This window comes from Dryobates pubescens, chromosome 25 (assembly GCF_014839835.1).
Source record: "Dryobates pubescens isolate bDryPub1 chromosome 25, bDryPub1.pri, whole genome shotgun sequence".
NCBI classification, from domain to species: Eukaryota; Metazoa; Chordata; class Aves; order Piciformes; family Picidae; genus Dryobates; species Dryobates pubescens.
In genome coordinates, this window is record NC_071636.1 from 1,849,965 (window position 1) to 1,877,935 (window position 27,971).

The window sequence follows — 27,971 nt, forward strand, 5'->3', positions numbered from 1 at the left end:
GCAGGGAGGGTTTGCTTTATGCAGGAGGTGGCATTGCCACCCTTCTCTTGTCTCCTGCCTTGCCAGCCCACCAAGCAGACTCTCTAGGGTGTCTGGTGCACAACCTAAACCCTCAGGGCTTGAGTTCAGGGCTTGCTCTCCTGCAGCTAATTCCCTCTTCTCCCTTTGTGTGTCACCAGCCCTCTGTCCTGGGGGCAGAGCAGCCAGGGGGGCTGCCACCTTAAAATGGCCTTCTGGAGGGTGAAGGGGAAACAGGGAGAGGGGAAAGGAGAGGCTGGGAGGGAGCCAGTTGTAGTGACTGGGTCGTGAGGAGAGCCAGAGAGAGCTGAGAGCAGTCCTGGGATTCCTGAGTTGTGCCACTGGGTCTTGGGGCTCAGGTGGGGTCTATAGGAGCCCAGCAGGAAGGGCAGCAGCCTCCCAGGGAGGTTGGTTCCCCCCTCCCAGGCTGATGCCCTGATGGTGCCAGGGGGAGAGGCTGAGGAGCTGCTCACAGCCTCCCCCAGCCAAGCATCTTGGGCAGGGACAGTTAATGGTGCAGCATCCTCCTGGGAAGCCCTTCCAGCCCCTCTGGAGCCAGCCCAACACACAAGGCCCTGACAGCCCCAGAGCAGAGGGCTCTGTGTGTGGCCTGTGACAAACCATGGCACTTTGTCACCAACCTGTACAGGAAAACCCTAGGGGCCAGCCAGGGGAGAGCTGCATCTTCTGGGGCTATGCCACAGACTGCAGGAGGGTGAGGGGAGGAGCTTCAGGCTGGAGGAAGGCCCCCGGGGCTCCCTCCCAGGCCACCTCCACCTTCACAGCTGCTCAGGGTACTGCCTGCCTAGAGCTGAGCACCTCCAAGGGATGCCACAGCTCCAGGGGCCCTACCAGCCTGGCTGGTGGCTCTTCCCCTACATGAGGACACAGGGCTGAGTGGGCAAGGACAGTGCAGTGCCCATGGTCCCCCTCCCTCCTGCCCTCCTCCTCCGGGATGGAGATGCCTGATCCAGGGAAAAGGACACATTAGGCAGAGAACTCTGCCCCAGGCCTGGGGTGGCTGCAGCTCCTGCCACTGTGGGGCATCCCTGGAGGACACCCCTCACCCAAGAGCCTGGGCAGGCAGTGGGGGTATGGGAGCCAAGGTAGACAAACTTCCCCCTCCCCCCCATGCTCAGCAGCAGCCCAAGTGCCAGGGGACACCCCTGCCCCAAGTGCCTGCACCAGCCTGGGCAGGGAGCAGAGGGCACAGGGGAGACCCCCACCCAGCCCAGGTAGCTGCACCAGCCTGGGCAGGGAGCAGAGGGCACAGGGGAGACCCCCACCCAGCCCAGGTAGCTGCACCAGCCTGGGCAGGGAGCAGAGGGCACAGGGGAGACCCCCACCCAGCCCAGGTAGCTGCACCAGCCTGGGCAGGGAGCAGAGGGCACAGGGGAGACCCCCACCCAGCCCAGGTAGCTGCACCAGCCTGGGCAGGGAGCAGAGGGCACAGGGGAGACCCCCACTCAGCCCAGGTAGCTGCACCAGCCTGGGCAGGGAGTAGAGGGCACAGGGGAGACCCCCACCCAGCCCAGGTAGCTGCACCAGCCTGGGCAGGGAGCAGAGGGCACAGGGGAGACCCCCACCCAGCCCAGGTAGCTGCACCAGCCTGGGCAAGGAGCAGAGGGCACAGGGGAGACCCCCACCCAGCCCAGGTACCTGCACCAGCCTGGGCAGGGAGCAGAGGGCACAGGGGAGACCTCTGCGTGCCTGTAGCAGGCCGGGTGGGGAGCAGGGGGCATGGGGGCCACTCCGTGCCCTTCTGGAGGATGGGCACAGCAGGGCCCCGCAGTTCCCCGAGCCAGCGGCTCTGGCCAGGCTCCAAGCGCCGCCGGGGGCGGGGGGGCTGCGGTCAGCGCCAGCCCCTCGGCCGGGCTGCTAACTCCGGAACCGAAGGACCGCGCGGCGGCGGCGGGGAGCTCAGGGACCCGGGGGAGCCGCACCGCCGCCGCCGCCTCCCTGCTTCCCCGCCGCACCCTCCTTTATAAACGGCAGCGGCGGCGGCTCCCGGTGCAGCGGCCCGGCCCGGGATGGGCTCCGCGCACTCCGTGCCCGCCGAGATGCGGGAGCTGGCCGACAGGACCGGCTGTGAGTACCGCCCGCCGCGGGGGCACCGCGGACCCGCATCCCCCCCCCGACCACCTCCTGCCCTCCTGCCAGCCTCCGAGCACCCCCCATGGAGGGGCCGGGGGCTGGCCGGCGCCGCGGGGGGGGCAGGGGGTCTAGGACATGTCGCCTGGAGGGGGGGGTGGTATGCGACATGTCACCTGGGAGGTGGGGTACAGGACATGTCGCCGGGGGGGGGGTGGTATGCGACATGTCACCTGGGAGGTGGGGTACAGGACGTGTCGCCGGGGGGGGGGCTGCAGGACATGCCACCCGGGGGGCGCGGTGTGCAGAACGGCTCACCCGGGGCAAAGACGCCACCTGGGGCGCAGGGACTGCGGGACGTGGCACCTGGAGGCACGCAGGACCTGCCACCGCGGCCGGGGGGGGATGCGGGATGTCACCTGGGGCGGGAGTGATGCCACCAGGGGTGCCGGCATGGCCCTAGGGGCGGGGGGGGACACGCACCGGTGTCACCCCCGCACCCCCTGCCAGCCGGGGGGTGCAGCTCGCACACGTGTGAGCCCCCGCAGCCCTCCCACGCTGCCGGTGCGTGGAACTGTCCCCGTGTCACCGTTCGGCCCAGGAGCCACCGGCTCTGCCGCCGGCCGCGGCCGCCCCGGGGCTGCTCCCGTGTGTGACCCGCGGAGAGGGAGCAGGCTGGGGGAGGGCAGCAGGGACACGGCCTCGGGTTCCACGCAGGGGTCGGTGCACAGGATGGGGTGGTTGTGTCCCTCCTGCAAAGTGGCATCGCTCCAGGGTCCCCCAGGACGTGGCCAGCTCTGGGCAGAGAGTTTGGGGTGCTCCCCTCTGGTTCCTCCAGCTCCTGCCGTACCCAGAGCAGGTTGTGATGGATGGAGGGGTGAAGGGAGGCAGCTCTGCCCACAGCCAAAGGATGTGCCGGGTGGGGGGGCTTCAGCACCTCTCCCCAGCCCTGCCACTGAGCTCTTCCTCCCTTCACCACCCTCCTTCCTCCTTTCCCGGTGAGAGCTGAGCCCCACAGCACCCCCTGGGCCCCCCGGGGTGAACTCAGCCCCTTCTGCAGGCAGGAGCCGGGGGAGTCCCCGGGGTGCAGCCTGGGGGTGGGGAAGTTGTGGGTAATGCCTTGGCCCGGGGATCCTGCCAGGCTGGTGCTGCCAGTGAGCACTGCTCAAGCACTTGCCCCTGGGCAGCACCTGCCTCATGCCCTGCTGCCCCCTCAGGGGCAGGGTTTGCAAGGCCAACACCCACAAAGTCTAATTGAAACCAGCTGCTGGGGCCAGGTCTCACCAGGTGGTTGGGGTTGGACGGGACCTTAAACCCCATTTAGCTCCCAGCCCCTGCCACGGGCAGGGACACCTCCCACCAGGCCAGGGCAGGCAGTGTGGTGCCCCCCTGCCAGGGCTGGGCTGTGTGCTGCTGGGCAGCAGTCACAGAGCTTCCACCCTGCTGTGGCTGCTGCAGCACAGCCTCCTGGAGGGCATCACAGCCACCCCTGGGCCCTTGGGAGGAGCAGGCTCAGGATGGGGCTCCCTGTGGGTCCCCAGGATGTGCCCATGGGATGTTCCTCTGCCTCCCCCACTGCTTTACACCTGGAAAGCTTCTGGGACACCCCAGAGCTCATGGAGTCAGGGCCAGGTCCCCTCCCTGCCTCCGTGTGCCTGTCCCAAAGCTGCAGCAGTGGCCTCTGCCTGCTGCTGAAGTGGCTCTTCCTAGGCTAGGGAGCTTCTCCTGCACCCAGGCTGGCCCAGCACGGTGCAACATGGCACAGTGCAGGGCTGAGCCCCTCCAGAGCATCTCTCCCCAGGGGATGCTCTTTGCCCAAGCAGCACAGACTGCTGCAGGCTGGGAAGCAGCAGACCCAGCACCCATCTGGCTAAATCCTTTCCCCCCTTCCCTCTCTAGCAGAGGTTGCTGTGCTCGGACAGTCCTGAGGACGTTCCTCAGCATCTGAGTAGCCTCTGCTGCCCTCCAGCCAAGCCTCCTTGCAGGAGAGAGCCTTTGCCCTCTGTGCAGGTGCAGCTTTTCTCTGGCTGCTGTGGTGCTCAGCGCCCTGCCTGCACCACGGCACTGCTGCAGCTCCCAGCTGGGTGAAGAGGACCTGGGCTCGGGGAAGGAGGGAGGCAGAACCCTCTCTTTGTTCTGCCTTGCAGCCAGGGGCTGGATGCAGAGAGGCTGAGCTGACCATGAGCATCCAGCCAGTGACCTCAAGTGTTTGGTCACATCGTGTCTGGGCTGTTTGTCTTGGAGATCAAAGATCCTGGTGACCAACAAGTCCCAGAGGCTGCAGGCTTGGCCCAGCTGCTCCCATGGGGATGGTGTCAAGGGAGAGAGCAAAAGGTCACTGCTCCACGGCCAAAATTGGAAAGCAAAGGCCAGGGAAAGTTTCCATGTGTCTGGACAGCAGCAGAGCAGCAGCCAGAGAGGGATGAGGGGGGGAAACCCTCCCAGGGATGAGGCAGTGATGCCCCTGCAGATGTCACCAGACCCCCCCCACCCCGAGCCCACCCAGGGGGTCTCAATGGCCTCATCCTGCGAAGGGGCTGGAGGCTGCCAGCACAGGCAGAGCTCTGGGGCCAGCTCAAGCCCCAGCAACAAGCACAGATGGGATTTCCAGTCCATTACCAGGGCTCTGTAGATGCTCAGCCTCCTGATCAATGCAGTTTCTATTCCAAGGCTGTGAAAGAGCCATCAGAACCCAGCAGAGGACATTAGTTAAAGATCATAAAAGAGAGTGTGGGAGCCAGCCAGCACCCAGCTCAGCACGGACCTCTTCTCCAGCTGCAGCAGTTAACCATTTGCAACCCCTCCATGAGCCTTTCTCAGGCTTTTATCTTGCTCTGCTCCACCAGCAAGGGCTGAGGAGCAGTCACCAGCACAGCCCTGCCCCGTGCCTGGCTCCCTGTGGGTCCAGCTGGCGCCCAGACAGATGCCAGCAGCTCCTGCAAACAGAGCTGGGAGCTGCTGCCCTGGCTCCTGGGAATGGCTGCTGTCAATATTTGCACAAGAGTCAGGCTCTGCCTGTCCTGAGGGGGCTGCAGAGCTTGGCTGCAGCCTGGAGAGAGGAGCTGGGGAAAACAAATGAACCTGGATGGTGAGATCAGGGAGGTGAAGAGATGCTGCAGAGCCTCACACCAGAACCTCAGCACCTGTGGGGCTGAAAGCAAGGCTGCTGGGCACCTCAGTTCCAGCCCCTGCCCCAGGCTGGTGATCCAGGGCTGGTGCACCCTTGGGGAGGCAGAACCCAGGGCTTCCCAGTGCCCTGGGTCCCCACCCTGAGCAGCAGTACCTACTGCAAAGCCCGGCTTTGCTTTTTGGTTGCTGATGCCTCATCACTGAGGGCAGCCCTCAGCCCAACCCCACCATGGCCACTAACCACATCCCCAAGTGCCATGGCCACACACTTCTTGAACAGCTCCAGGGCTGGGGACTCCACCACCTCCCTGGGCAGCCTGTGCCAGTCCCTGACCACTCTTGCAGCAAAGACATTTTTCCTCATCTCCAACCTAAGCCTCCCCTGGCACAATTCCAGGCCATTTCCTCTCCTTCTGTCCCCTGATCCTAGGGAGAAGAGACCAAACCCCAGCTCACTGCAGCCTCCTTTCAGGGAGTTGTAGAGAGCAATGAGATCTCCCCTCAGCCTCCTCTTCTCCAGTCTAAACCACCCCAGTTCCTTCAGCTGCTCCTCACCAGCCCTGTTCTCCAGACCCTTCCCCAGCTTTGTTGCCCTCCTCTGGACCCACTCCAGCCCCTCACTGTCCTGCTTGGAGTGAGGGACCCAAACCTGACCCCAGTATTTGAGATGCAGCCTCAGCAGTGCCCAGTACAGGGGCACCCTCATTTCCTTACTCCTGCTGGCCACACTAACCCCTGGTCAGCCTTTCCTCTACCCTGGCAAGACACAGGTGGCTGCTGCCAGCTCGGGGAGGGTTCTTCTGTGTTATTTCCTGCCACCCAGCATGGCTGTGGACAGGCACAGGAACCTTCCAGCTGTCAGCAGAGATGTCCCAGGGCAGGCCAGGATGTGCTCCTCAAGCACACTTCCTGCCCACAGCACCAACAAACCCCAAATTAAATGGTCAGGTCTGCTCCTGAGGATCCTGGACTGGGGGAGGTGGGATCCTGCCGTGCCAGAATTATGGGCCAAGGAGTTCTCTGCGGGCCAGAAGTGGTGAGAAAGCAGCCCCTGGCATCACCCTGTCACTGCCCTCCCATGGGCAGAGCTCACAGGGCCTGACATAACAACATGGACCTTGCTGAGCTGCACAGAGCCTCCAAAGAGAACCAGGGATGGGGCTGACTGTGCCAAGCAGCGCCCAAAGCCCTGCCCCACTGCCAGGGGTGGGAGCAGGAAGGCTTTTGGCTGTCATGGGGTGAGCTATGGTGGTGTCCCCAGGGAACAAGCTTTGCAGCAGGTTCTGGTGCCCACCAGTCTCCTGGCATCCCTGGGCAGGACGTGAGCTCTGCAGATGGGTGTCCTTGGGGTGTCCCCAGGAGCTCCCCCCTCACCAGCTCTCTTCTCCCCAACAGTCACCTCCGAGCAGATCGAGGCCCTGCACCGGCGCTTCAAGCAGCTGAGCCGGGACCAGCTGACCATCCGGTACGGCACCGCCGGGCCCAGCGCCGGCAGGGGGCAGGAGGGACCTCTGGAGACCATGCAGGCCAACCCCTCTGCCAGCGCAGGTTCACCTAGGGCAGGCTCCGCAGGCTGCGTCCCATTTTCCCCCAGCTTTAAAATCCACGCTGGGAAGGGGATGCTGGGATGCTCCCACCCAGCAGCTGTGCTGGGGTCTGCAGTTGTTCCTTCCCCCTGCTCAGCTCTTCCACAGCAGATCCTGCAGCAAAGCTGAGGCTCCACTTCCCCAGGAAAGCTCTGGTGTGACCCAGCAGCTTCTCCAGCCCCAGGAGCAGCCAGCCCAGCTGCCCTCTGCTCCCCCTGAGCCCAGAGATGGTTTCTTGGCTCATTTGCTCTATGAAAAGCTGAGAGCAAAGGACCAGCAGCAGCTCATCCTGGTGTCCCAGCCTGGCAGAGAGGTCCAGAGGATTGGTGCAGGGTGGAGGAGGCCAAAGGGGGGGTGGGGGGAGGTTGGCAGAAGCTCCTTCCCTCCCCTCATCAAGCCCCACTTGATTCATTGACTGGTTTGGGTTAGAAGGGACCTTAAAGGTCATCCAGTTCCAACCTCCCTGCCCCTTCCACCAGTCCAGGCTGCTCAAGGCCTCATCCAACCTGGCCTTGAACACCTCCAAGGAGGGGGCAGCCACAATCTCCCTGGGCAACCTGTGCCAGAGTCTCACCAGCCTCACTGCAAAGAATTTCTTCCTCATCTCCAGTCTCACTCTGCCTTCCTCAAGCTTCAATCCATTGTCCCTTGTCCTGTCACTCCCAGCCCTTGTCACAAGTCCCTTCCCAGCTCTCCTGTAGCCCCCCTGGAAGGCCACTCGGAGGTCTCCCCAGTGCCTTCTTTTCTCCAGGCTGAACACCCCCAGCTGTGCAGCCATTTGCAGGCTGAGCCCTGCAAAGTGTCACTGTGTCCCAGAACTCCTCACAGACCTACTTTAGTGGGGCCAAAAGTCTCCCTCTCCCCCCTCCACAGCTGCTCCAAGCAGAGCTGCCTTGTTTCCAGTCTGACTTGAGGCACATTGGGGTTTCAGACAAAAGCTTTTTTTCCCTCATGACTGCTTTGAAAGAATGGGGTCAGGGCCTCTGCCCCAGCCCTGCAGTGATGTTGGCAGCATCTTCCTCACACTGTGGGCTGTCTCTGGTTCCTCTGCAGCAAGGAGAACTTTGACAGCATCCCAGACCTGGAGTTCAACCCCATCAGGGGCAAAATCGTCCACGCCTTCTTCGACAAGCGGTAAGAGCAGCCCCACGGGGAGCCAGGGGGCTGGGGGTGCTCCCCCAAAGCAGGATGTGGTTGGGCAAACACCACAGGATCAGAGCATGCTAGGGGTTGGAAGGGACCTCCAAAGAGCTTTGAGTCCACCCCCCCTGCAAGAGCAGGAGCATAGAATCCAGCACAGGGCACACAGAACACATCCAGATGGGGCTGGGAAGGCTCCAGAGCAGGAGACTCCACAACCTTTCTGGGCAGCCTGCTCCAGGGCTCTGGGAGCCTCCCAGGGCAGAAGTTCCTCCTCCTGCTGAGCTGCAACCTCCTGGGCTGCAGTTTCTATCCACTGCCTCTTGTCCTGTCCCAGTGTGCAGCTGAGCAGAGCCTGTCCCCTCCCTCCTGACCCCTAGCCCTCAGATAAACAATTATCAAATCCCCTCTCAGGCTTCTCCTCTGCAGCCTCAGCAGCCCCAGGGCTCTCAGCCTCTCCTCCCAGGGCAGTGCTGCAGTCCCTCACTCATCCTGGTAGCCTCCATTGGACTCTCTGCATCAGGTCCCTGTCCCTCTTGAGCTGGGGAGCCTAGAACCAGATGCAATATTCCAGGTGTGGCCTTCCCAGGGCAGAGTAGAGGGGGAGGAGAACCTCCCTTGATCTGCTGGACAGCTGAATGCACCCCAGGACCCCATTGGCCTTCTTGGCCAGCAGGGCACATTGCTGCCCCGTGGATAACTTGTTATCCACCAGCACTCCCAGGTCCTTCTGCCCAGGGCTGCTCTCCCAGCCTGTGCTGCTGCAGTTCTTCCTTCCCAGATGAAGGACTCTGCACTTATCTCCTCCCCAAAGGCTGGGATGGAGCCAGGCTGAAAATTATCACAGAATCAATAAGGTTGGAAAAGACCTCAGAGATCATCAAGCCCAAGCTGTCACCCAACACCTCCTGACAGCCAAACCATGGCTCCCAGTGCCACATCCAAGCCTCCTTCGAGCACCTCCAGGGATGGGGACTGCACCACCTCCCTGGGCAGCACATCCCAATGGCCAATTCCTCTTTCTGGGAAGAACTTTCTCCTCACCTCCAGCCTAAACTTCCCCCTGCACAGCCTGAGGAAGTTTACAGACGTCTAAGCTAAGGCTCAGGGCAAAGCTTGTCACTGGGCTCTGCGGTGGGGCTGGGCTCTGCGGCGGGCCCAGCTGGGCTCTGCGGTGGGGCTGGGCTCTGTGGTGGGCCTGGCTGGGCTCTGCGGTGGGGCTGGGCTCTGTGGTGGGCCTGGCTGGGCTCTGTGGTGGGGCTGGGCTCTGTGGTGGGCCTGGCTGGGCTCTGCGGCGGGCCCGGGCTCTGTGGTGGGGCTGGGCTCGGCGGCAGGCCCGGCTGGGCTCTGTGGTGGGGCTGGGCTCTGCGGCGGGCCCGGGCTCTGCGGTGGGCCCGGCTGGGCTCTGCGGCAGGGCTGGGCTCTGCGGTGGGCCCGGCTGGGCTCTGTGGTGGGGCTGGGCTCTGCGGCGGGCCCGGCTGGGCCCAGCTGCCCCGCAGGCGGCCGCAGGCTCTGGCTCGGCGGTGCTGGCAGCTGGGCTGCGGCTGGGCCCAGGGAGCTCAAGGCCTTTTCCAACCCCGCCGGCCCTGTGACCGCGGGTGGCTCGGCTCCCGGCAGGAACCTGCGGCAGGAGTCGGAGGGGCTGGCGGACGAGATCAACTTCGAAGACTTCCTGACCATCATGTCCTACTTCAGACCCATCGAGATGAACATGGACGAGGAGCAGCTCGACCGCTTCCGCAAAGAGAAACTCAAATGTGAGCCCTGCCCAGCCCAGGGCTGCCTGGGGGGGGACCGCGGTGGTGGGGAAGGGACTCTCCTGACCCTGCCCTGCCCTTCTGATCCCTCCCAGTCCTCTTCCACATGTATGACTCAGACCACGACGGGAAGATCACGCTGCAGGAGTACAGAAATGTAATGTATGGTTCCTCCCACCCCCCCTTCACCCCCCAGCTCCCAGCCCTGCCTCTGACTCACTGCCTCGCAGGTGGTGGAGGAGCTGCTGTCGGGGAACCCCCACCTGGAGAAGGAGTCTGCGCGGTCCATCGCCGACGGCGCCATGATGGAGGCGGCCAGCATCTGCGTGGGACAGATGGTGGGAGCTGGTTTCTTGCTCTGCCACAGCACAGAGACACAGAGATGATAACAGGGCTGGAATGGCCTTGCCTGGGGCATCCTCCCCATCCCCACGCTGCTGTGGTTGGAGATCTCTTTGCAGGCAGCAGCTCTCAGGATGTGGGCAGCAGCTGTCGGGGTGTGGGCAGCAGCTGTTGGGGTGTGGGCAGCTTTCCACCATAGGAGGCTAAGGGGAATAGGCAGCACCCCCAAAGCACCCTCCTCAGTACCTTGGGGCTTTAGTGCATGCAAAAGCAGCAGTTCCTTGCAGCTGTGGTGGCTCTGGGAGCCAGTTATGGGCTGGCCATGGGGCATGGTGCAAGGCCAGCACTGTGTCCCCAGGGAGGCATGTCCCATAGCCCCACAGGACACATCAGTGGTCACCCAGTGCCCCAAGGCATGGGGCAGCCTTAATCTTCTCTGTTTTGCTGTGCACAGGGACCAGACCAGGTGTATGAGGGCATCACCTTTGAAGACTTCCTTAAGGTTGGTGCCATCTCCACTCATCAACCCAGGAGGAGGTGGTGGCAGGGTCCTGGGTGTTGGCCCCCAGCCCTGCTCACCCCCTTCCCCCTGCAGATGTGGCAGGGGATCGACATCGAGACCAAGATGCACGTTCGCTTCCTCAACATGGAGACCATTGCACACTGCTACTGACCTCCAGCTCGCTCCTGGGAGCCACAGGAAGGGGGTGAGGGGGGAGGAGGAGGAGGAAGGAGAGGAGTCTGTAGCAGCTCCATGTTCCTGGCACTAAGAGCTTCGTACCCGCCCGCGTGCCTGTCCCGCAGTGGGGCTGCCTTCTGCTCTCTAGAAACATAGGAGGCTTTTATCTGTAATAAAAAGGATTTATCTTTTTACTCCTTGCTGGGAAATATTCCTTTCTTACATCCATCCTTCCAGGCATCCACTCCTCCCTCTGTCCCTTTCTCCCTCTCTCCCTCCATCCCTGCCTCTCTCCCTCCATCCCTCCCTCTGTCTCTCTGTCCCCCTCTCCCTCCCCACCCCGGCTTGGTGGGATCTCTCCCTGCTCAGAAAGCCTCCACAACTCCTGGTCTCCCCATAAATCTGAAGTTTTAGGAGCTGCCCAACTTGTGTTCTGACCCCACTGATCCCTGGGGAGGCAGGGATGAGGCTGCTGAGGAGCAGGAGGTGAAGGCAGTGTCCTCAGCACCTGGAAGGGCATCACCTCTCCTGCCAGTACCTGAAGGGGGCTACAGGAGAGCTGGGGAGGGACTTTTGACAAGGGCTGGGAGTGACAGGATGAGGAGCAATGGATTGAAGCTTGAGGAGGGCAGATGGAGACTGGAGATTGGGAAGAAATTCTTTGCAGTGAGGGTGGGGAGACACTGGCACAGGTTGTCCCTGGAGGTATTCAAGGCCAGGCTGGATGAGGTCTTGAGCAGCCTGGGCTAGTGGAAGGTGTCCCTGCCCATGGTAGGGGCTTGGAACTGGATGACCTCTGAGGTCCCTTTCAACCCAACCTACCCTGGGATTTTGGATTCTGCATCCCTCAAGATGCTAAAGGCAGCAGGCATGAGGAATAACCCCAAACCAAACCCAAGCCAGCCACCTTGGCTGCATCTGCACAGGAGCCAGGCAGGAGAAGCAGCATGGAGAGTGAGCTGAGGTGGCAGCAGGGATGGCAGGGACATGGGAACGTGGGCTCCTGGCAGCAGGGAGGCTTCCACCCCCACATGTTCCTGCTAGAACACGGCGAGCAGGCCTTGTTTACTGGCATTAATGACTGCATGGCTCCAGGCAGGTTCTGTCTCTAAGGCAGCCTGAGCTGGGAAGGCAGAGTTCTGGAGAAGAAGGGGGAAAAAAGCACAAGTTATTTTTAGAAAAGCTTGAAAGATTTGTTTGTTTTCTCAAAAATAGCCTCCCCTGGTGCCATGGATGCTCCATGGGACAGCAGCCCTGCAGCCCAGCAGGCAGCAGCCAGGGCTGCCAGGGACGCTGGATGTGGTGGGTGCACAACCAACCCCTCCGGCCCCCCGTGGAGCATCAGCAGGCAGCACCTCCCAGGCTCTGGGCATGGACAAGCCACATTCTGCTCCATGTTAAGTGGAGGTTTCTGCACTGCCCAGGACCTGCCCTCGCAGGCTCTGCTCCTCCAGAGAGCTCCCCTCTGGGTTCAGAGCTGCTGAGCACAGCCCCGCGCCGCAGCAGCTGCTGCAGGCGGCAGCAGCGGCAGAGCAGCTGCACTAACCCAGCGAAGGACAACCCTTCCCTGCAATGCAGTCCTGGCCTGGAGAGACCTGAGCTGCTCCCTGGCACCGAGGACAGGCTGGGGCTGACCTGGCTTCAGGGGGAGCCGTGAGGATGGAGATGATCTCCCACCTCGCAGCTCCACACACGGGCAGAAGTTTGGAGGTGGACTCCAGGAAAAGGGCTCAAGAAGGATGGCCAGAGGGTGAGCTCAGCTTATCTGCTGCTTGCAGCAGGGAGATAAAGAAAGAACAAAGCTGTCCTGAGATAATGAGGCAAGATAAGGAGAGTCAAAGCTGGAACAAGCCAAGGGTGTCTTAAGCGAGAGCGGGCAGCAGGTCATGGCTTGGAGAGCAAGAGAACAAGGAGGGCTTATGGAAGCTCTCTGTGCTCAAGCTCATCAGAAGGGAGGCAGCTGGAGCAGCCCTCACAAACATTTGTGCTACACAAACCACTGTTTATTTGAGAGGTGTCCCTGCCCACTATCCTGCAGCCTGGACTCTTCCACATCATCAGTGGACTGTAGCCAGTTCACTCTCTCTGTTTCACTCCACCAACATGATCAGCTCCCAGCTCAGAAGGGAGGACAGCACCGGGAACCCAGGTCCCAGGCAGCTGGGGAAATCCTCTGGGTGCTGAGGAAGGTCACGATGCAGCATGGGACATACCTGACAGCTGCCCTGAGCCAGAACAGCCTTTGGTTCCTGAAAGCCTTATGAACAACCCCTCCAAGCAGGCAAAGAGGCAATTAGAAAACATTTAATCAGAATCTGAGAGAATTAAAAAAATAAATTCTTTTGGAAGAGTGTGGCCCTGCAGAGCTGCCAAGCACCCAGCCAGGCCCAGGCCAGCCTCCTCCTCCCCTTCTCCAACCTCCTTCCCTCTCCCAGCTGCCCTAACCCTTTGTGCATGGTGCTCATCCTAGACACATTCTGATGCACTCCAAAGAACAGAAGAGCCAGCAGCTCAGCACAAGGAGAGAAATTTCCAGCATGTGGCTCAGCAGGATGCTTTCTCCAAGTCCTTGGTGGGTTTTTTCCCCTCTTAGGACAGGCATGAACCCCTCAGTGTGCTTCCAGCCTGCAGCACTTTGCCCTGGGGCTCTGGCTTCCTGACCATATCGTCTGTCAAGGAGGGTGCAGGAGCATTTTCCCCACCAGCAGCAGGAAGGAACATTCAACACACTCAAGTGTGTTGTTCCCTCTCACTCTTCAGCCTCTCTGCTCCACCACAGTGGACCTCTGAACATTTGTGGGGCAGCAGATTTCAGTGCAACGCTCCAGGGCAGCCACACTCCCTGCTCTGCTTCAGCTCCTGGAGCTCCCAGCGGAGGCCCAGCCCATCCGACGCGCCTGCAGCCGACGCCAGCTCTCTGGCCTTTGCTCCACGTGGACCTCCTTGCCTTTGGCCACGGACTTGGCAGGGGGCTGGCCCACAGGAGCCAAGTGAGGTGAGGTGCCTAGATGTTGTCATAGGGCACTGTGAGGCCGATGTTGTAGTTGTACCCCGTGGCCTCGTCGTAGGAGGAGCGGCAGATGGGGAGGACGCTTTCCACAGCCAGCTGGTCCACGGAGAACTCGTAGGCATAGATGGTCCCTCGGTGCCTGTGCACAACACAACCAGCACACCCCTCAGAACCTTCACTGGGCATGGCAGCAGGGGAAACCAGCAGAGTTTGGGCTTGCCATCAAGGATCACAATTCAGGGTCTCAGGAGATGAATAGAATCAGGGAGCCATCTGGGTTGGAAAAGACCTCAAAGATCACTGAGTCCAACCCAGCACCAGCACAGCCACTAAACCATGGCCACACACTTCTTGAACAGCTCCAGGGCTGGGGACTCCACCACCTCCCTGGGCAGCCTCTTCCAATCCCTGACCACTCTTGCAGCAAAGACATTTTTCCTCATCTCCACCCTAATCTTCCCCTGGCACAATTCCAGGCCATTTCCTCTCCTTCTATCCCCTGATCCTAAGGAGAAGAGACCAAACCCCACCTCACTGCAGCCTCCTTTCAGAGAGCTGTAGAGAGCAGTGAGGGCTCTCCTAAGCCTTTTCTTCACTAAGCTAATCAACCCCATTTCCCTCAGCTGCTCCTCACCAGCTATGTTCTCCAGACCCTTCCCCAGCTCTGTTGCCCTCCTCTGGACCTGCTCCATCCCCTCAATGTCCTTCTCGCAGTGAGAGGCCCAAACCTGACCCCAGTATTTGAGATGCAGCCTCATCAGTGCCCAATACAGGGGCACCACCACCCCATCCCCTCTGCACTTGGGCTGTTTATGCAGTTTTATCAGAGGAAGCTCCCTTCTGCCTCCTTCCAGGGAGCCTGAAAGGAGGTTGCAGAGAGGTGGAGGCTGGTCTGTTCAACCAAGTAACAAGTGAAAGAATGAGGGGAAATGGCCTCAAGTTGCACCAGGGGAGGTTTAGGTTGGACATCAGGAAGAATGTCTTTACTGAAAGGTTTATTAAGGACTGGCCCAGGCTGCCCAGGGCAGTGGTGGAGCCCCCATCCCTCAAGGGGTTTAAGAGTCCTGTAGACATAGTGGTGAAGGACATGGTTTAGTCAAGGGCTTGTCAGTGTTGGGTTAATGATTGGACTCGATGATCTTAAAGGTCTTTTCCAATCTAGGCAATCCTGTGAGCTCACCAAGCCCTGGAAAGCCAGAGTGAATCATTCACTTGAGCACTGTAGACATGACTCTCATCTGCTGAGACACTTCTCATCTCTCAGGAGGGGGGAAGAGAAGTACACTGTAGCTTGATAGTTCAATTAGACATGCACACAGCCATCTGAGATGCAAATACCAAATGCTGGGGCTTAAATAGCAGCAGTTTTCCTTTAGGAGGAGATGTCACTGCCAGCATCTAGAGCAAGGAAAGGGCTGCGCTCTCTGCCTGGCTTCAGTGGCCCTTTGCATTGCCCTGCTGAAGAAGAAAAGCACTTTGTGTGTGCTAAATAAAGAGTCATGGAGTCACTGAATGGTTTGGGTTGGAAGGGACCCTCAAGATCATCCAGTGCCAAACCACTGCCATGGGCAGGGACACCTCCCACCAGCTCAGGTTACTCAAGGCCTCATCCAGCCTGGCCTTGCACACCTCCAGGGGGGCACATCCACAAGCTCCCTGGGCAACCTGTGCCAGTGTCTCACCACCCTCACTGCAGTGGCCATGGTGGTGTTGGCTGGGTCGGTGGTTGGACTGGATGATCTTAGGGGTCTTTTCCAACCCAAACAAGTGTATGATGCTCTGAAGCAGATCCTGCCAGTGCCAAAGCCCTGCCTGCCAGAGCTGCCTCACTCACTTGCGGTGGGTGGCGAAGTCGTCGTCGGGGGCGCCCCGGGGGCCCTTCTCCTCGGGGACGTTGGCGGTGATGAGGCTGTGGGAGTCGAACCACACGTGCCGGACTGGGTGCCTGAAAAAGAACCCACGGCACAGGCTGAGCTGCCAGCGGCGCCGAGCTCCTCGCATCCAGCCGCAGCAGAGGGATGGCCCCGGGTGAAGGAAGAATCCCTCCCCATCAGGGGGCTGCCCGGCGCCCGAGGCTCGGAACCTGCCGCTCTGGCTGTCCCCTGCGGCCGGAGCACAGAGCCGGAGGCGGCTTCCAGCGCCATCTAGTGGGCTGCCAGCGGAACACACGGGGAGGCACCGGGCAGCACCCAGCCTGCCTGCTGGCTCGGCTGCTCTCAGGACTACGGGAAGAGCAGGATGCTTCCCGAAACAAAGGGCTTCCCAGGACCCCTCAGCCCCAAACAGTGAGCTTCGGCTGGTGCAGACCTGCACTGCATGGAGCAAGGTCTGGGCTTCAGTCCTTGTCCTGTCACTGGTGGATAAAAGAACCCTGAGCCACTGTAGCAGCGTTTTCATTGTTCAAGTAGGAGTAACAACTTCCCAAACTAAGATGCCTCTTCTCCACCACCCCAACGTGTCTCTTGCCATCTCCCTTAGCTTCTGCCCCTGCACTGGGCTGCAGGTGTGGGGAACACCACAGACCCCTAATCCACAAATGCCTTCTGAAGTGATCCCCTCTGATGCCTGTGTAAGTTAAAGAGGATTTTAAAAGTTTAACCTAACAGGTTCACTTCCAGCACCCCTCCAAAGCTCAGATCTTTGTTGCCTGCCCTCCTTCTGGGCATGCTCATTAGTGCTGCTCCAGGAGACAATCAATGACAGTATTGTCCTTAATGCATCCAGATGATCTTTAAGGTCCCTTCCAACCCAAACCATCCTATGAATCACAACAGGCTTTGCAATTCACAGGGTCAGAAGAGAAGGAGATGGCTGCTATTAACCAATGACAGCTCACACTTGAACTTCTCTGACTGTAAATACCTCACCTAGCTCATCCTTGGGGGAAATGCATTAAAGAAGAGAAAGAAAGCAGATCAGGATTTATCTGCTCAATTTATTAAGGCTATCACTTAGATTTACAAGGGGCTAAATCCTTGCAGTCTTCACTCAAACAAGGATAACTCCCTGGGAATTGTGCCTTGATCAGGAAACCATCACTTCCCTGTAGCAGCTAAGAGTCTTCTGTCAGCTCCAGGAGGCTGATCCCTGCTGGTACTCTCAGCACTGCACTTCTTGAGATTTCAATACAAACTGCTGGCTTTACTATTTAAATGAGTTTAAATCCCAGCCCGGTTATGATTGTTGCAGCTAAAGGAATGTGTGAAGGAGGGGAATAGCAGCACAGGTACTGTGGTAAGGATACAGCAGATAGACAGCCAGGGCCAGACACTCTGAAAGCAGCAGCCCAGCAGTTTTAACCCAATGTTTAATGAAATAAATACTGCTTGGGGGTGGGACGGGGGGAGAACACTAACTGAACTACATGGAAAATCCAAAGGAAACAACTTCCATGCTCCCCTGGGCTGACTGAGGCACTCATTGTTAACTCATGACTAAAAAGGCTCCAGTAGCTCAAGGGCACACACAGAAACACACACAAACCTCCAGGTGGGGAGGCAAGCTGTCTCCAAATCACAGGAAAACCAGACAGAACTCTCAGAAGCTTTAGAGATGGGCACATTATCATCCTGGACCTGGATCATCCCATTCCCACCTTCCTCCAGCCACAGAACTGTAGACTGGCTTAGGTTGGAAGGGACCTCAGAGATCATCATTGCCTGATCTAGTGTGGAGTGTCCCTGCCCGTGGCAAGGGGGTTGGAACTAGATGATCCCTGTGGTCCCTTCCAACCCTGACTGATACTACTATGATACTATGATCATCTACTCCAACCTTGCTGCCATGGCCAGGGATGCCTCTCAACTAGACTTGGTTGCTCAAGCCCTCACCCAGCTTGGTCTTGAACACCCCCAGGGAAGGGGCATCCACAAGCTCTCTGGGCAGCCCACTCCAGAGTCTCACCACCCTCACACTGAAGAACTTCTTGCTAAGCTCCATCTAACCCTGCTCCCCCTCAGCTTCAGGACAGGACTGACCTGTCCTGCCAGTCAGATGCAATAATCACCCTTGCAGACCCACTCACCTGGCGTGCATCTCCCAGAGCTTGGTGCCCATCCGCTGGTCCCAGACGCAGACCAAGCCCTCTTCTCCTCCACTGACCACCTTCCAGTCATCCATCTGGACTGCAGTCACCCCCAGGTGGTGAGCATAGAGGGAGCACAAAGCTTGGCTGCGGCGCAGGTCGAACACCCTGACCCTGAAGCAAAGACAGATGAGAGATGAAACCTCTGAGGATCTGCAGCCTGCGGCTTCTGGGAGCCTTCAGGGGCTCTGGGAGCACACCCAGGACAGCAGCACTCCCATGGCCACTACAGGGGCAGAAATACAACCTGGCTGACACTTCTGACCATGGAATTTTCACCCTGACTTCTGTCCTGACAACAGACATCAAGCTGCTGGAGAGGCTCCAGAGGAGGTCACAAAGATGGTCAGAGAGCTGCAGCACCTTCCCTATGGGGACAGGCTGAAAGAACTGGGGCTGTTCAGCCTGGAGAGGACAGGGCTCTGGGGAGACTTCAGAGCAGCCTTCCAGTACCTGAAGGGGGCTACAAGAAAGCTGGGGAGGGACTGTTTACAAGAGGCTTGTAGTGAGAGGACAAGAGGCAATGGATTGAAGCTTGAGGAGGGCAGATTGAGACTGGAGATTAGGAAGAAATTCTTTCCAGTGAAGGTGGTGAGACACTGGCACAGGCTGCCCAGGGAGGCTGTGGATGCCCCCTCCCTGGAGGTGTTGAAGGCCAGGCTGGATGAGGCCTTGAGCAGCCTGGGCTGGCAGAAGGTGACCCTGCCCATGGCAGTGGGTTGGAACTGGATGATCTTGAAGGTCCCTTCCACCCCAATCCCTTCTATGATTCTATCTTCAAAGACTTTGGGGCAGATTTCTCCCACCACAGAGAACCTCTGTGTCTGTACAAGTCCTATGTGATATCAAATCTAAATGAAATTTGGAGAGAACTCTGCCACCTGTGCCTCCTATGTGTGGCACAAAATCTTTTGGGCATAGTGCTGACACATCCCACCCTTGGTACCTAACCCACATCTGCTGTGGCTGGGGGTAATACCATTGTGAGGATCAAGGCAAAGGTTGCTGTTACAGACATGTGGGGTGAGAGGAGATTCATAGAATGGTTTGGGTTAGAAGAACCTTAAAGGACACCTAGTTCCAAGCCTCCTCACATAGGCAAGGACACCTTCCACTAGCCCAGGTTGCTCAAGACCTCAACCAGCCTGGCCCTGAACACCTCCAGGAAGGAGGCAGCCACAGCCTCCATGGGCAGCCTGTTGCAGTGTCTCACCACCTTCACTGGAAAGAATTTCTTCCTAGTCTCCAGTCTCAATCTGCCCTCCTCAAGCTTCAACCCATTCTCTCTCCTCCTATCACAACAAGCCCTTGTATGAAGTCTCTCCACAGCTTTCTTGTACTGGAAGCTGCCATCAGGTCTTCCCAGAACTTTGTGTGTGCTAATTCAGAGAAGCTGAAGGAATTCTAGGTTTCTAGGCTTGAGTTAATCACCAGTGTGGGATCAAAGCTATCCACAAGCAGCCAGCAATCAGAACCTCTGCAGTGGTTTCAATCTCAAAGACCTGTCCAGAAGCAGATGTGTAGAAAAAGAGCTTAGGATTTCAGCCACTGCAGCTAGCCCAGAAAACCAGTTACAGCCCATGGTGTTAAGTTCTAAACCCAGCCCAGCTCACCAAGGAGCTTGTTTGCTGAGCCTTAAATACCAAGATTAAGAGATAAAGCAAAGCACATAAGTGAATTAACAAAGAAATGTGGTGAGTGAAAGCAGAAGGGGAAACACTGACTTCAGATATGAAAAGGACTCCAGAGAAAGTTCCTCCCAGCTGATGGCTATCAGGCCTGAAGCCATCAGGTCCACATTAATCCCAGAGAAGGCCAAAACACACTTGTTCCAACACATTAACTGTACTTTAGTCCATACCCCTGCTAGGATCCTAATGGTGCTGCAAGGCTTTCCTTTCCCTTTCTCACAAGGAGATTGCATCACAGGGTTTCACAAAGAACACACTTCAGCTGAAATAAAAGGCAACAGAAAGAGTCCAAAACTCCAACAGAGCAACATCCATCTGACATGGATCAAAACCAGGCTGGAAGGGAGCGAGGAGCACGGTTTCTGTGGCCCTGCACTCACCCCTAGGAAAATCCCAGCCCAGCTGATGCTGGAAGGACTTCTTGCTCTCTCCCACTCCAGCAGAGGGAAGCTGTGGCTGCCCATGAGAGCTGGGCTTTGGGCAAGGAGGGGGGGTTTGGAAATGCCCACACCCAGCAGCCTCCCTGTCTTCCTGCACGTGTTCCACGAGGCAATCAAAGCTGCTTCTGTTTGGTAAGCACAGTTGGAAGCAGAGACCTGATCATGTCCTGGTTATGTCATCAGCAAGGAGCCAGGCTTCAGGCAGGTGTCCATTTTGGCACACCCTTGGAAGAATCAGAGGCACACTTGAGTTGTTCAGATGTGCTCTAAAAACAACCAACCACCACCACCAAAACCCCAAACAAAAAGGAAGAGCATCCTGCAAAGCTAATGTGATGCTCTGATGCAGCCCTGGCGTGGCTGCCATCTCCTGCCTCAACAGCTGGGCTCAGTGGGAGCACACCAGATCCATCCCACTTCAAAGGAGCCCTGAGGAAGGTGTTCCTGTGGCCAGGCTTTGCTTCTCCTGCTGAACTACCTTAGAAGTAAGCTCACTTGCACCTAGGACAGCATGGAATATGTGTTTTGATCCACACCTTTCAGAGACAAGACTCAGTGGGCTCTTCACCACCTTAGGTCCCAACCAAGAGTCATAGAATCAGTAAGGCTGGAAAAGACCTCAGAGATCACCAAGTCCAACCTGTCACCCAACACCTCCTGAAAACTAAACCATGGCTCCAAGTCCCACATCCAAGCCTTTCTTGAACACCTCCAGGGATGGGGACTCCACCACCTCCCTGGGCAGCACATCCCAATGGCCAACTACTCTTTCTGGGAAGAACTTTCTCCTCACCTCCAGCCTAAACTTCCCCTGGCACAGCTTGAGGCTCTGTCCTCTTGTTCTGGTGCTGCTTGCCTGGGAGAAGAGACCAACCCCCACCTGGCTCCAACCTCCCTTCAGGGAGTTGTAGACAGCAAGGTGGTCTCCCCTGAGCCTCCTCTTCTCCAGGCTAAGCAACCCCAGCTCCCTCAGCCTCTCCTCACAGGGCTGTGCTCCAGACCCCTGCCCAGCTTTGTTGTCCTTCTCTGGACACCTTCAAGTCTCTCAATGTCCTTCTTAAACTGAGGAGCTCAGAACTGGACACAGGACTCAAGGTGTGGCCTAACCAGTGCTGATCCCAGGGCAGAATGACTTCCCTGCTCCTGCTGGCCACACTGTTCCTGATGCAGGCCAGGATGCCCTTGGCCTTCTTGGCCACCTGGGCACACTGCTGGCTCATGTTCAGCCAGTTGTCAACCAGTACCCCCAGGTCCCCAGAAAGAAAGTTCTCTTGTGCAGTGCATCAGCAGCATGTCATAGAATCACAGAATGTTAGGGGTTGGAAGGGACCTTGGAGGATCATGCAGTCCAACCCCCCTGCCAGAGCAGGACCACCTAGAGTAGGTCACAGTCAGGCATCCACTGCTGATCTCTCACCAGTGGGAAGCTCAGCTAAGAAAGCAAAGCTAAGCAAAGCAGCAATGCTTCAGGAGAGGCTTTTGATGGGAAGACAAATTTTATAGGTCCTACCAGAATCATTTCACAAGTGTTACTTCAGAGCTTTGAATAGGAAAAGAGCAGAGACTGATGAAACTGTGACATTCACAGACTCATAGAATGGGTTGGGTTGGAAGGGACCTTAAAGATCATCTACTGCCACCCCCCTGCCAGGGGCTGGGACCCTCCCACCTGCTGAGGTTGCTTAAGGCTTCATCCAACCTGGCCTTGAACACATTCAGGGAGGGGACATCCACCAACCTCCCTGGGCAACCTGTTCCAGTGTCTCATCACCCTCACTGGGAAGAATTCCTTCCTGATCTCCAGTCTAAACTTGCCCTCCTCAAGCTCCCATCCCAGTTGCTGTATTTAATTCAAGCAGGAAGTTTTCTCACTGACCCTCACCAGTCTGAACTCCCATGGCAAATTCCCTACTTGCTCCATCATTGGGCTATGGAGGTTCAAGTCACATTCCACCTGTGGATGCCCAGCACCTACTTATGTCATTCATCTGGCACCACATGAGGATCCTGAGATACACACAGTCTTGTCTCCTGGATGCTCAGCCTATTTGCTAGAGTATTGATTCCTAAATCCTTGGTATTTTAGTGATGCCCAACCCCTTGGACTCAGTCAGTGCTTCAGCTGGAGAACTGAAAAGCTTTCTGGAGGAGAAAGAGTGCATCATAAGAAGGACATGGAACTGTTGGAGTGAGTCCAGAGGAAGCCACAAAGATGATCCAAAGGCTGGAACACCTCTGCTGTGAGGACAGGCTGAGGAAGCTGGGGCTGTTCAGCCTGGAGAAGAGAAGACTCCAGGGGGACCTTAGAGCAGCCTCCCAATGCCTTAGGGGATCCTACAGGAAGGTTGCAGAGGGAGCTTTCCTAAGGGTGTCCAGAGCCAGGCCAAGGGGGAATGGTTTGAAGCTGAGGAAGAGCAGGGTTAGACTGGAGCTTAGGAAGACGTTCTTCAGTCTGAGGGTGGTGAGACTCTGGAATGGGTTGCCCAAGGAGGTTGTGAATGTCCCCTTCTTGAAGGTGTTCAAGACCAGGCTGGATAAGGGCTTGAGCAATCAAGTCTAGTTGAGAGGCATCCCTGCCTGTGGCAGGGAGGTTGGATCAGATGATCTCTGAGGTCCCTTCCAACCTAAGCCAGTCTACAATTCCATGGGGATGATTTGCTGAAGTATTGATTCTTCATTTCTTGGTCCATCAGTGATGGCCACCCCACTGAACTTGGCCTTTCAGCCGAGGAACTGGAAAGCTTTCTGGAGGAGAAAGGCAGCATTTAGTCCAGTGGAAAGGGAGAAAATTTCAACCTCACTTAAGGGGTATCAACTTTATCCACTTTCTCCTCATTGGGCAAGAGATTAGAATTGGAGGAAGTTTTACTGGGGTGCTTTGGAAAATCAGTTACCTGCTTTTAGGAGGGGGGAAAAAAAAAACCCCACCCCAACAGCCAAGGATTCAATGACACGTGTCAAACTTCAGACACTGCCTTTATCCTCTTTGCTGAGAAACAGTGAGGTTTGCCTGAGCTGGAGAAGGGGAAAGAAAACCCCAAACCCCCCTGTTTGACAAAATAATCATTTTTGCAAGCTGCTGCACTGGCAGGACAGAGGTCTGGGATTTGGCAGAGGGAAGCATCCGCCTCACAATCTGATACCCACCAACACACCAGACCACCACCTGCAGCCCGCTGCCCACCACAGAAAGGAGGAGGGAAGGAAGAGGGAGCCATTAGAGGCTGGCTCCTCGCCATCCCACATCTCCTTTGGTGCACTGGATCAGACCCCACAAATCACTAGCCAAAAAAAAAGGGGGGGTGGGGTGGGGGGAACCTCTCAGAGTTGGCCTCCGAGGGTCTTTTTAAGCACTTTAATCCTTTCGCACCGACTGTTCCCAGCGCGTCCTCTCCTGGCACCAGACACTGTGCTGGGAAAATCCTCCTCCCCAAGCCAAGGAGTTAAAGAGAAAGCTGCTAATCAGCTAAATAGAAGCTGGAATCTGTTCATATGAGAGTCTCTCTTGTCTTTGTTTTTTTGGTGTGTTTTTGGGGGTTTTGTGGGGGATTTTTTTGTCACCTGAGGGACGCCACGGCGCTCTGAAATACCCTCTTGACATCATTTGGCAGCCAGAGCCATCTCCATCCTCCCTGCTTCATCCCTGAGGTTATTTTTTTAATATCAGAAAGTGAGCTTTTAAATGCCAAACCAATTTTGAGGGTGGTGGTGGGGAAGTGGAAGATGTTCCAAGTGGTCTCGCTGGGCTGTACACCAACTGTGTCCACCAAATGGCTCCGAAAGAAAGTCCTCCCATGGAGCTCTCCGAAACAAAGCAAACTGCCAGCCACAGCCAACTATTACCTAATATTTTGTTCCTGAAGTTCATGCAGGCTGCATTTGAAACATTAGAGGAGAGACAGATTCGAGCAGGTCCAGATGTAGGACAGCAGGGCAGGAAGTAAGCTAATTTGAGCTGGGCTACAGCTCGGGGGGGTACCTACCTTCTGTCTTTATTGCCCGCTACAAGCATGTTTGGAGGACTGTTCTGGAGGTTGACACACGTAAAGTCACCCATAGAGTTGCCCATCTTCCTCAGGCACTGACTGGTTTCCAGATTGTAAAGAAGAATCTGGCAGAAAGAGAACAAACACCAGCTAAATGTAGCAGGAGCACGACTACATCTCGCTGCAGCACGAAGCGGAGCAGAGCTATTACCGCGAGAGATGGTGTGCAGGACTCGCCTCTCGGTGTGCTAATACAGACAGCTGGGGAAGGGTCTGGAGAACAAGGCTGGTGAGGAGCAGCTGAGGGAACTGGGGTTGGTTAGTCTGGAGGAGACTGAGGAAAGACCTCATTGCTCTCTACAACTCCCTGAAAAGAGGATGTAGTGAAGTGCAGTTGGTCTCCTCTTCCTAATCTCAGATAACAGGAGAGGAAGTGGCCTGAAATTGTGCCAGGGGAGGGTTAGGTTGGAGATGAAGAAAAATGTCTTTGCTGCAAGAGTGGTCAGGGATTGGAAGAGGCTGCCCAGGGAGGTGGTGGAGTCCCCATCCCTGGAGCTGTTCAAGAAATGTGTGGCCATGGCACTTTGGGACATGGTTTGATGGCCATGGTGGTGCTGGGCTGATGGTTGGACTGGATGATCTCAGAGGTCTTTTCCAATCAAAACAATTTGATGATTCTATGATAACCAAGACACAGATCTCTCCCTATTAAGAAGGGCAACAAGACCCCTGAGAAATCAGGAAATCAAGTCTGACAGTGGAATTCATTCAGGAGCAGGGTGCAAAGCCCTTGCCAACCAGTATCAAAGGCACTCTGACACTGGCCAGCTCTCTGGCAGACAGGATGAGCCACACAGGTTTTCTCCATGTTAAACCTTTAATGCTTACATGGAAAAGCAAATAGCCCCTTCATCAATTTGAATGTTTGAAGGAGCAGTAAAAGCAGACAGGATCATCATTTAGAAGGTTCAGACAGATGGACTGTGCAAGGAAATTCAATCAAGTCCAGCAAGCCCTGAAGTGCAGACGTGAGCACGGCTCCAGCACTGACAGCCCTGCAGGTCATGCATCAGAGACAGCTGAAGAGAAACACCACCTCTGAAGTGGCAGTTCAGATGGGAAGGGAATAAAAACAACTTCTTGATTTTCAACTGCATCCAAGCTGACTTGCCCAGAGCCTGGGAGAGCAGCATGAGTTGTTCCCTGGCCACTCTCCCTCCTCTGCTCCATGCAGCAATCAGTTTAATCACATTCGCTGTCCTCTCCTGCAGGGCCAGATGAGAGTTCTCCATTTGGGCCTTTCAATTTAGGTGAGTTCAGTATTTTTAGCAACAGCAAAATGCACTGGTCAAAGCCCAGTGGAGCCCAGCACAGTACCTGCTCTTGCCTAACTTCATAAACATGATTAGATTTCATGGTGATGCTCCTTTCATTTAGAAAGAAACTTAATGACCATGAAGTGAGGAACGGCAGCTACACCATCAGGAAGAACTCAGGGCTTCCATGGCAACACCAGCATGGCTGCACCACCATCACATGAACATTCTTCATCTCTCCTTTTCTGATTACAGCCACATGCAGCTTAATAAAACACCACACCCCCTGTACCTATTGCTTCAACATTTGCCAGTGATAGTGATGCTGCCTGGCCTTTCATTTCCTATCTGGGCAATTTCAGCAGGCATCTGAAAGCTTGACCAGCTCTGTGTCCAGCTCTGGAGCCCTGAACACAACAGAGACACAGATCTAGTGGAGTGGGTCCAGAGGAGGCCACAGGATGATCAGAGGGCTGGAGCACCTCTGCTACAAAGACAGGCTGAAAGAATTGGGGCTGTTCAGCCTGGAGAAGAGAAGGCTCCAGAGAAGCCTTAGAGATGGATTCCAATATCCGAAGGGGACCTACAGGAAGGCTGGGGAGTGCCTGTGGTGATAGGATAAGGGGCAATGGTTTGAAACTGGAGCAGGCTACATTTAGGTTAGACATCAGGAGGAAGTTCTGCACAATGGGGGTCGTGAAATACTGGAACAGGTTGCCCAGAGATATGGTTGAGGCTCTGCCCCTGGAAACATTCAGGATCAGTCCTAATGTGTCCCTGTGCAGCCTGCTCTAGTTGGAGGTGTCCCTGCTGCCTGCAGGGGGGTTGGACAAAATGACCTTTGAGGGTCCCTTCCAATCTGATGCAATCTGTGAATCTGAAAGTTTGAACTAAGGAAGCTGGAGGGGATCATTTTGTGATGGATGCCTCTAGGCAACAAAAGGGAAGCTTGGAATATCTCTTGCAAAGCAAGGCAGACTTCCTCCACCTGCTCTTTGTCCCAGCTGAAGAGGGGGGGTGGTTTCATGTAGACATATTAGCAGCTTCCTATTGCAATCAACACTTTCTCAGTTGCTTACAATATTTATGATCTCCCAACCAGTTCTCTGACCCAGCCTTGTCCTTTTTAACCTCCAATAGCAGCCTTCAGCCTGCAATTTCTCTCATTTAAGACCCCAAAACTCAAAGCACTTTTACCCAAGCTCTGTAAAGCAAGGACAAGTCTACTTTTTCGGGGAGGCTTAGGACATAAAAGTTGCTGAACATGAAATTTAAACTTCCATACCTCAGAAAAAGAAAAGGCAAATGGCTACAAAGTGCATGGCAATGATATTCTTCAAAGCAAAGACCAATTTACAGCCTGTCCTCACTTGCAGCACAGCTTCCAACAGCTCCCTAACCAAACCCAGAGATAATGACATTCTGGCAAAGCCTCTCTGCAGTGTTTTCCAGTGCAAAGGAAATTAATATCTGTGCCTGGCAACCAGATTTCTCCTTGGAAAAGTTCTGAACAAAGGACAAAGTCAATAAACTGCTGAAATTCAGCTTATGGACAATAAACGACGGGGTCAGCGGTGCCGGGTTCCAGCTCCCAGGCGAGCCTCTGAACCAACCCTTCCCAGCTGCAAGTTCAAGCTCTGGAGGGGAGAGGGCCAAATGTTGCTTTCTCAAAAGTCCCCTGGGGCTCATACTTAAAGTGAACATCCATAAACTATTAATTTATCTAAATGACCATAGCTCCCATCTATCCTATAAACATATGAGACATACTTGAAAATTCACTCCTGGCCCCGAAAGGCTGCAGTGAAAAATCGCTCCCACACAGCATTTCCAAACTCCCCTCTTTTACATCCCAGCAAATGTTCTCCTGCTTGCAAGCTCAGTTTTAGACCTGTGGCAATTCCCCTGCGTAGCCAAAGCCTTCTTTATTGAGCTTCACATCCCTTGCACTGGACACCACTTTAAAATGTTTGCCTCCAAGAAAGAGAAGCTGAAACAAAACCAAAGCTTCGGAGCCACAAACCTGGGAGAAAAGCTTTTCTCTTATCACCTCCTCCCCACTCAATTCCTTCTCTTCTCACCTCAGTCTCTGCTCTCCCAGAGACTGTTGGGCTGGTTTTATTTTAGATCCTACAATGCATGTGTGTGTTTCCAGCCAATTAGCTGAAGCACTGGAAGAAAGATTCCCTTTGTGATTTGCAGTATCCAGGTTCTAGCTATCTTTAAATTCAACTTCTGGCTTGGGCAATTTGAATGAATTTCAAAACCTCACCCTGCCAAATTGACAGCTAAAGAAACAAAAAGCACTCTGGATGCTTTTTAAAAGTCTGAATAATAATTTCTTGGAAGCCAGGGGGATGAAGAGCATACTGCTGACAATCTTGAAGTTGCTAGAACGCTGCTGATCAGCTCTCCTGGAAGGTCCCAAGGCAGCAAGGATTTTCTTTGCAAAGGCCAAGGAGAACTAATGAAAATACCTGGTCAATAGGGACTTGAAATAAGGGTCTGCATGTTAAAGGGCAGGGAAGATCTTTAGGAGGTTTATAATCCTATAATGCACCCTGCAAAGGGATTACCCTTTTAAGGATATTTATAATCCTATAATGGACACCCAAGACCAGTGACCTAATAGGTACCCAAATGAAGGTAAGTGAACCCAGAGCATTTAGGTGTGAAATGAACCCCCCTGGGATGAGACACTA

General features: G+C 56.2%; 2 protein-coding genes across 2 annotated transcripts in view; one reads left to right on the plus strand and one right to left on the minus strand.

The window, feature by feature from the left end:
* Positions 1-1,986: 1,986 nt before the first annotated feature.
* On the plus strand, positions 1,987-10,773 carry TESC (tescalcin). The gene is made up of 8 exons (XM_054173193.1): positions 1,987-2,106; positions 6,634-6,703; positions 7,878-7,958; positions 9,582-9,721; positions 9,817-9,878; positions 9,952-10,059; positions 10,518-10,565; positions 10,659-10,773. The coding sequence occupies exons 1-8, from the start codon at positions 2,049-2,051 to the stop codon at positions 10,734-10,736; spliced, it is 645 nt and encodes a 214-aa protein (XP_054029168.1). The 5' UTR covers positions 1,987-2,048; the 3' UTR covers positions 10,737-10,773.
* Positions 10,774-13,062: 2,289 nt separating this feature from the next.
* The window catches only part of FBXW8 (F-box and WD repeat domain containing 8), a 69,861-nt gene continuing 54,952 nt past the window's right edge, over positions 13,063-27,971 (minus strand). Inside the window, exons 8-11 of the mRNA XM_009909754.2 lie at positions 23,951-24,078; positions 17,777-17,950; positions 15,587-15,697; positions 13,063-13,891 (exon numbers count right to left, since the gene is read on the minus strand). Of these exons, the coding sequence (XP_009908056.2) occupies positions 13,747-13,891; positions 15,587-15,697; positions 17,777-17,950; positions 23,951-24,078 (558 nt within the window). The 3' untranslated portion in view covers positions 13,063-13,746. The remainder of the gene's footprint in view (positions 13,892-15,586; positions 15,698-17,776; positions 17,951-23,950; positions 24,079-27,971) is intronic.

Excerpts from the sequence above, each read along its gene's own strand:
- TESC (XM_054173193.1), top strand. The coding sequence starts at position 2,049 with ATGGGCTCCGCGCACTCCGTGCCCGCCGAGATGCGGGAGCTGGCCGAC. Across the intron at positions 6,704-7,877 it reads CGGGACCAGCTGACCATCCG|CAAGGAGAACTTTGACAGCA; the intron begins GTACGGCACCGC and ends GTTCCTCTGCAG. Across the intron at positions 10,566-10,658 it reads CCTTTGAAGACTTCCTTAAG|ATGTGGCAGGGGATCGACAT; the intron begins GTTGGTGCCATC and ends TTCCCCCTGCAG.